The sequence below is a fragment of the Archocentrus centrarchus genome, chromosome 6 (assembly GCF_007364275.1).
Source record: "Archocentrus centrarchus isolate MPI-CPG fArcCen1 chromosome 6, fArcCen1, whole genome shotgun sequence".
NCBI lineage: Eukaryota > Metazoa > Chordata > Actinopteri > Cichliformes > Cichlidae > Archocentrus > Archocentrus centrarchus.
In genome coordinates this window covers 5,031,383-5,040,295 of record NC_044351.1, presented here as the reverse complement: position 1 = coordinate 5,040,295, position 8,913 = coordinate 5,031,383, and the positions used below count along the sequence as shown (strand labels likewise).

At 39.6% G+C, this 8,913-nt stretch overlaps 1 protein-coding gene across 2 annotated transcripts; it reads left to right on the top strand.

Annotated features, from left to right (window-relative positions):
* The first annotated feature begins 1,751 nt into the window (after nt 1–1,751).
* c6h15orf40 (chromosome 6 C15orf40 homolog) lies at nt 1,752–7,666 on the top strand. Of its 2 annotated transcripts, none has more exons than XM_030731459.1 (4): nt 1,752–2,011; nt 3,601–3,673; nt 3,836–3,963; nt 6,018–7,666. In XM_030731459.1, exons 1-4 carry the CDS (start codon nt 1,814–1,816, stop codon nt 6,105–6,107), a joined length of 489 nt encoding a protein of 162 aa, XP_030587319.1. In that variant the 5' UTR covers nt 1,752–1,813; the 3' UTR covers nt 6,108–7,666. The 2 variants fall into 2 exon arrangements, with proteins under 2 accessions (XP_030587319.1, XP_030587318.1); XM_030731458.1 differs by having other exon boundaries at nt 3,601–3,730.
* Nucleotides 7,667–8,913: the final 1,247 nt, after the last annotated feature.

The window sequence follows — 8,913 nt, the reverse complement described above, 5'->3', positions numbered from 1 at the left end:
CCACATAAGGGATGACAATGTTGTTCCGCTTGTTATTTTTACTCTCCCTAGTTTGTGTCTGACCTTCTCTCCAGTGCATCTTCACTGATTGATGAATGCCCAGTTGGGATGACCACATATTTTAAGGGTTTTCTTTATGTGTGTGTTCCTTTTGTTTCCCTTCGGCCTTAGAGGGAACGCTTTCTGCCCGGTCTTGCAGGTCACCCCAAGTTTGTGTTCCAGTGGGTGGTGGGAGTTAAAGAGTAGAGTACTGGCTCGTGTGTGTGGGCTTCCGGTAAACTTAAATGATGAGGCCACCATCTTCCTTAATAAGCACCACACAGTTCCTGGTATCCTCCCTGGTAAATCTGGGGTAAAGCTGGTTCTGTTTTGTAAGGAGTTGTCTTCGTGTAGTCAGTTCCTTATGGTCTGCACTGCCTCAGTTGTGGAAGTGAAAAGTGAAACTCAAGTGAAAAGTGAAACCACATCAAAGGACACAATGGTTTCATCTGGGTCCAGTGCAAGAGTACAGACCTTGCTGGTAAAGTCTGTGGCATTTTCAATTTGATGAGGTGTGTTGCCTACAAGCGGAGATAAGACGGTGGTGAGGTGCTTGGAGATTTTGTAGGGGACTGAGTTTATACTGCTGATAATGGGTCTGAGTGGGACTCCTTCATTGTGGAGTAGTTTCTCCAGGGTAAAGACGGTAATAATTGGGATGGTCAGTGGCTTTTTCTTTTTTGAGTTGTTGTAGGCAACAGAAGACTTTTTTCTTGTAGTTGCTTGTGGGGTCTCACCCTAAGACCTCATATTGTTGTCAATATAGTGCATCTAAGCATTGCTGCAGACCATGTGCACTCTTTCAGGGAAACAGAACAGTAGCCTCTTTCAGCAGGATAATGCACCCAACTTACAGGATTTCAAGGATCTATTGTGAATATCTTGGTGCCAGATACCACAGGACAACTTCAGGAATCCATTGGAGTCCATGCCTCAACGGGTCAAGGGACCAACGCCATATTAGGCAGGTGGTCATAATCTTATGCTTGATCATGTATATTAGTGTTTGCAAAGATTGTGCAGTAGGGGTGTAAATGTTGGATTTGTTTGGGCTCCAGCACATGTAGGTGTGGAGGGAAATGAGGATGTGGACATATTGGAAAAAGAGTCACTGAAATTACAGTAATTTTATTTACAGATACCATTAAGCAAAGCTGAGGTTAAAATAATCAAATCCAAAGACTATGGCAGAAGCACTGGGACACCAGTAACACACAAAGGCATCTATACAACATTCAAAAAATTTGCTGGTCATGGGGAGAGAGTGGGCAGGAACCAAATAGAAAAAATAATCACCAATCTCAGGATAGGACACAAAGGTCTTAATAAATTACTGCAGTTGATAGACAAGCACCCAACTGGACAATGTACTCACTGCAATCAACCTGAATCTGTTCAGCATGTACAGTTAAAGTCCCAGGCATATGACCAAGAAGGAAAGGAATTAATAGGAACTTTAAAGGAGCTGAAGATTAATTTTACTTTTGAAGACCTTCTTGGAAAGGTGTTGTCACAAGGTTAACTGATGAGGTTTGTGAGAAGAACAGGTTTAACATAATTATTTCTCTCTCCTCGTCCTCCTTCTCCACCTCTCTCCTTCTCCACCTCTCTCCTGTGGGCGATTCTTTCAAGCGCCTGAGCCACATGCCATTCCAGTAGGTGGCAGTAATGCACCTTCAAGCTGGTTTGCCAACTGCCAATAAACCCAAAAGAAGAAGGAGGCGACGCAAATAAGGGTAGAAGTGCTTTCAACAGCTAGGGAGCTAGCTGGTAGATGTTTTCCCGGTTAGGGGTACCCGAAGCTCTTCTTTGTATTAAGTTTTTAGCATCTTTGCAGCAGGCTGGATCTGTCACTTCAAAGGCTGTAACGTTACCAGTGCTAAGCTGCCGCTACAGGCTGCCCCCTCTGTCCGGTGTCGCCCTGCACAGAAGACTCTACTCTGGATCCAGAAACAGACAAATGCCCCAAAAGGTAAGAGCTGTTGTTACTTTTTTTTTTTCTTATTTAAATTTTTTCTGCTGCTGCTATTAGGTCTAACGTATGTCGTAAGTAAATATGTTTCGGTGCTAAAGTACTTCTTTCAGTCCCCTTTATGATGGACGCTGTTTCCCAGAATGAATGAATTTGCTTAGATTTTTTATTATTGTTATTCAAGATTGAGTGATGGGTATGTTTTGTTTTTTTTTGCGACCTTTATTATTTAGTGTGTAGATGCAATAGCATTAATGCACGCTGTTATTTGTGAGATTTGTTCTCCTTCTGCCTAAAATTTTGAAGCGTAAACTTGTCTCACAGTTTTAAGAAAACCTCGATGGAGAATACTGTGACATTTGGGTTTCTACGGGTTTTACGAAATTCGCCAAAAAAAAAAGAGAGAAAAAAAATTCCTTTAAAATAAACTGCTCATTGCAATTTCTAAAATGGAAACCAATGTTTTAATAGTTTAGCTGCATACGATATCTGCCACAAAAAAAACCCCAAAACTAAACCCTTTCGTTGTATTTACGTGCCATATTCAATCAGATTTTTTTTCAGAAAATGTTTGCTTAAAAATAAATAATGTATGCATACAACCCTAAAATAAAGCATAAAATAAAATAGCTTTTACTCTGTCTTCTTGGAAGGTTTTCTTGCACTAGTATGGGACAAAACAAGATTTCTGATAGCATTGTATTTGTAGATTAGGTAGATTTGATGCGAGCGTGTACATGTTTAAGTGTGCTACTGAATGAGTAAGTGTGGTTTTAAGCCGAGGAGGGTCAGATTTGACAATGTGAAAGTTCCCGAGGGCCATCAGTCACTGATGACATTATTTTAAAGAATAAAAGATACATATAAATACTGTAAATATTTCATTTCCATGCAGCAAATAAAAATGAAGTCACAAAATGAAGAGCATAAAAGATCTTTGAATTTCTAACTGAAGTATATAACGTACAGAAACTGTAAAATATTACTGTGTAATTTTGATAACAGATCAACTGGTAAGCCACTGATACTAATGTGAAGAGCACACAGGTACACAGGGCAGGTCTGGCTCCAGAGCAGTAGTAGAAATGTCACTTAGGCGGGAGTCACATAGTCTTGATCTCAAGCAGTTCTTGTTGAAGTTCAGAACAGAGAAAATCTGCGCACACAAATATGTGGAGCCAAACAAGCTGAACATTTTCTTTGCCAATGTTCAGATCTCTGGAAACTTGAGCAGCTGCCGGTGTTCTGCCAAAAACTGTTTTCAGGAAAAGGAAAAAAAACTGTCATAATTTTATTTATATATATATATATATATATATATATATATATATATATATATATATATATATATATATATATATATATATATATACACACACACAGGTCCAGCTGACTGTGATTATAATGAATAAAATGTTGTGTTTCTAAAAGGTTATATTGAAATGTATTAGTAACTGGAGTCACAGGATGAATATAGATAGTGATAAATATTATGGTGTAAACAAAGTACAGATATGGGAAGAGACTGAAAACTATCTGATCAAACCCTCAGTAATTTTGACTTAAGCTCTCGTTTGCTGTTAAACCAGGTGAAAGGACAGAAGTCCGATGGCGGTGGAGCAGCCATAGAAGCCTGTGGTCCGGTTACTCGAGACAAAAATGGTGCTGTAACCATAAAAGTTCATGCAAAGCCTGGCTCCAAACACAGTGGCATCACAGGTGACCTTAACCCTTCGCAGGGTTCGCAGCCGAGTGTGTATAATAGAACTGCTTCTATGAACCTTGAAAACAAATAACACTGCTGTCTCTTTACTGCACTTTCAGAAGTTTCTGCAGAGTCAGTGAGTGTGGCAATCTCAGCACCACCTACAGATGGAGAGGCCAACGCTGAGCTTATTCGCTACCTGGCTGAAGTTCTGGACATGAAGAAAAGTCATGTGTCTCTTGACAAGGTTGCTGAAATTTAGGATTATTATTTTATTAAAATAGGATCTTAGTGAAGTGCATATTTAAGTTTCTCAGGACACATTCAAATTATGGATCAGGTGACCCTGAACCACCCCTTAGTTTCACTGCAACAGGCCTAGGCTGCTGTGGGGTTCCTATGATGCACTGAGTGTTTCTTTTTCATTCACATCTTTTTACTCTGTTTATACTTCACTCTGCATTTAATCATTAGTTATTATTAATCTCTGACTCTCTTCCACAGCATGTCTTTTGTCCTGTCTCCCTCCCTTACCTCCAGCCTGTCACGGCAGATGACTGCCTCTTCCTGAGCCTGGTTCTGCTGGATGTTTCATCCTGTTTAAAGGAAGTTGTTCTTCCCACTGTTACTAAGTGCTTGCTCATAGGGGGTCATTTTGATTGTTGTTGTTTTCTGTATTATTGCAGGGTCTTTACCTTACAGTGTAAAACATCTGGAGGTGACTGTTGTGATTTGGTGTTGTATAAATAAAATTGAATTGAATTAGAGCAGTGACTGCGAGCCAGGCCTTCTTATCCAACATCAGTGTCTGACCTCACAAATGAGCTTATGAAAGAATGCTCAGAACTTCCATAAACAAACTCCCAAATGTTGTGGAAAGCCTTCCCAGGACAGTTGAAGCTGTTACAGCCTCAAAGGGTGGGCCGACATCATATTAAACCCTATGGATTTAATATGGATTAAGAATAGGATGCCACTCAAATTCGTATCCATGTGAAGGCAGACGAGTGAACACTTCAGGCAGTATAATGTATTTACCTTCATTTCTGCATTCAGAACGTATAAGCAACTGTAAGCTGGCAGCAGTAGATGGCACTGTGTCACTGCTACTGTCTGTTGATGGCTTAACTCTGAAGTTTACATCAATTCAGTTCATTTTTATTTATATAGCACCAAATCACAACAAACAGCCACCTCAGTGTGCTTTATTTTGCAAGGTAAAGACCCTACAATAATTACAGAGAAAACCCAACAATCAAAACGACCCCCTATGAGTAAGCACTTGGCAACGTTAGGAAGGGAAAACCCTCTTTTAACAGGAAGAAGCCTCTGGCAGAACCAGGCTGAGGGAGGGGCAGTCATCTGCTGTGACCAGTTGGGGCTGAGAGTCAGAGATTAATAATCACTCTGCATTTAATCATTAGTTGAGTATAAACAGAGTTAAAAGAGGTGAATGAAAAGAAACACTCAGTGCATCATGGAAACCCCCCAGCAGCCTAAGCCTATAGCAGCATAACTCAGGGATTGTTCAGGGTCACCTGATCCAGCCTTAACTTCAAGATAAGATGGGGCCTGACTATTCAAGACCTTGTAGGTGAGGAGAAGGATTTAAAATGCTATTCTAGATTTAACAGGGAGCCAATGAAGAGAAGCCAATATGGGAGAAATCTGCTCTCTCTTTCTAGTCCCTGTCAGTACTCTAGCTGCAGCATTTTGGATCAGCTGAAGGCTTTTCAGGGAGCTTTTATCAGTGGTGGTAACACTAAACAGCCATTTCTGCAGTAATAGTTGGTTCGTCTTGTGTACTGATGATTTTAAATCATTATGTATGACCTCAGCTCCACTGGTATGAAGTAACTTGTGTTCGCTGAAGTACACACATATATAAATTGAAAATTCAAATGCATTACATAATATTTGCTTTGATTATCTTTTAATAATGACATACTATGGATTTTAATTATGCAGCAGTGACCATATATGAATTAAACTGACTTCTGTTTTTTTGAACTCCTAAACCATTCATCTGCAGCATACATGTCTGTACTCACTGAGCTTTATTTGGAACAGCATAACACTGGGCTGTTCTTCTTTTGCCTTTAAACAGTCCAAGTTGCTGATGAGAGGTTGGAAATCTGCTCCATGTTGACACAATTCAGCACATTTGTGCACAATTGTCAGCTGCATTTTCATGCTAGTGTTTCATGGTGATGCACGGTCACAGCAAGAAGGTTCTTTTTTTAGCACTAACCCTTATTTTGCATCCTATATCCTTTAAGTCCTTTTTCCCATCTCCTTTAGGGCTCCAGGTCCAGAGACAAACTCATCAGAGTGCACGCCTCTCTCAGTCCAGAGGAGGTGTTGAAGAGGCTCAGAGAGGCTGCAGGCTGACAGAAGGGATGGAGGAGAAGGAAACAGGCTACACGACAGCAGGAGGATCGGGAATAGTGGTTCCTGTCCTGTTTATTTGACTAATATCACTTTTCAGCAGTCATTTACTAAACGACCCAAGGAACTTTGACCTTCTTTTGGTGATTAAATATATATATTTTAAGTAAAATAATATTTATTTTGAGCACAAATGATGTTTCTGACCTGGATCAGTATGAATCATAAGAATAACTTAAAAGAATCATCTACCACCCACCTTCCAGTGAGCTGTGTTTCCAGAGAACATGCAAAGAACATGTCTGTTTAAATCTAGACTGACTGTTTTTTATTTTTGACATGTGAATAATGAAATCGTTACCCATTAATGACCTGATTATGACCAGTATAATGGACATTTGTCCATCACCAATCACCAAACATCTGTAACACTGCTGTGAAAATTTAATTTAATTAAATTAAGATATTATTTAAAAACAGAAGGAAGCAATCCAAATTTACCTGGATCTATGTTTTTAAAAAAAAAAGAAAAAAGTAACTACCCCCTAAAACCTGAAAACTGGTGGTGCCACCCTTGGCAGCAGGAACAATCCAGTTTTTTGTGATAACCTGCAATGAGTCTTTCACATGGCTGTGGATTAGTCCAGCATGAATGGCCTGTTTAAGGTCATGTCAGTCAGGATCATGAAGTTGTCTTTAGGCAAATGTGAGAAATGTGGGTTTTTTGGTCAGCAGTGGTTTTCTTCTTGGAACTCTCCCATTTTTGCGCAGTCTCTTTCTTATTGTTGAATCGTGAACTCTGACCTTAACTGAGGCTAGTGACGCCTGCAGTTCTTTAGACATTGTCCTCTTCTTTTTAGACCTCCCGGATAAGTCGTCAGTGCACTCTTGGAGTAATTTTGGTAGGCCAGCCACTCCTGGGAAGGTTCACCACTGTTCCAAGTTTTCTCTATCTGGATAATGGCTCTCACTGTGGTTTACTGAAGTCCCCAAGCATTAGAAAAGACTTTGTAACTCCAGACTGATAGATGTCAATGACATCTCATCTATAGATCGTGGCGTGATGTGTTGCTTTTTTGGCCTACTTCACTTTGTCCGATTCAGTTTAAGGGATTTCTTGATTCAACAGGTCTGGCAGTAATCCGGCCTGGCTGTGACTGGTGAAACTCAACTTAGATTTCAAAAAAATGTGATTATTCATTCATTCATTCATTCACTCACTCACAGTTAATTCATGATTTAATGAGGGGGAAATTACTTTTTCTATATGACACCAGGTGGGTTTGGATAAATAAAATCATTTAAAAACTGTATTTTGTATTTACTTGGGTTACCTTTGTCTAATATAACAATTTGTTTAATAATCTGAAATATGTAAGTGTAACATATGGAAACAAATAAGAAACTGTACCAATCCTGAAACCAGTGGTTGTCAAATGTCTTCAGACATGTTTCATAAACTGAAATAAATTTCCTCAATGAACAGTTTTTCTTATAAGCGAGGAATAGTAAAAGGATATGAATTGAATTTTAGAAAAATAAATGTCAACATGACAACATCATTATTTATTTTTGTTGCATACGTTATTTCCATTTAACTCAGATGTTTTATATTTTTCTGGTCATCTAACAGCTGTGATACAGGATGTTCATCCCAGTGTGGATCCATCTATTCATTTAGATGACAGTGAGATGTGATTTTAAAAAGTTGAGTTGGCAGATTTCCTCTGAATACTCTCCCGCCCTCACCTTTCGCCCTATTCAATTTCAATTCAATTTTATTTATATAGCGCCAAATCACAACAAACTGTCGCCTCAAGGCGCTTTGTATTGTGGGTAAAGACCCTACAATAATACAGAGAAAACCCAACAGTCAAAACGACCCCCTATGAGCAGCACTTGGCGACAGTGGAAAGGAAAAACTCCCTTTTAACAGGAAGAAACCTCCAGCAGAACCAGGCTCAGGGAGGGGCAGTCATCTGCCGCGACCGGTTGGGCTGAGGGGAGAGAAAAGACATGCTGTGGAAGAGAGCCAGAGATTAATATCAATTAATGATTAAATGCAGAGTGGAGTATAAACAAAGTAAATAAGGTGAATGAGAAACAGTGCATTATGTGAACCCCCCAGCAGACTAGGCCTATAGCAGCATAACTAAGGGATGGTTCAGGGTCACCTGATCCAGCCCTAACTATAAGCTTTATCATAAAGGAAAGTTTTAAGCCTAATCTTAAAAATAGAGAGGGTGTCTGTCTCCCGAATCCAAGCTGGAAGCTGGTTCCACAGAAGAGGGGCCTGAAAGCTGAAGGCTCTGCCTCCCATTCTACTCTTAAGTATCCGAGGAACCACAAGTAAGCCAGCAGTCTGAGAGCGAAGTGCTCTGTTGGGGTGATATGGTACTATGAGGTCTTTGAGATAAGATGGTGCCTGATTATTCAAGACCTTGTATGTGAGGAGAAGAATTTTAAATTCTATTCTAGATTTAACAGGGAGCCAATGAAGAGAAGCCAATATGGGAGAAATATGCTCTCTCTTTCTAGTCCCTGTCAGTACTCTACCTGCAGCATTTTGGATCAGCTGAAGGCTTTTCAGAAAGCTTTTAGGACAGCCTGATAATAATGAATTACAATAATCCAGCCTAGAAGTAATAAATGCATGAATGAGCTTTTCAGCATCACTCTGAGAAAGGATGTTTCTAATTTTAGAAATATTGCGCAAATGCAAAAAAGCGGTCCTACATATTTGTTTAATATGTGCATTGAAGGACATATCCTGGTCAAAAATGACTCCAAGATTTCTCACAGTGTTACT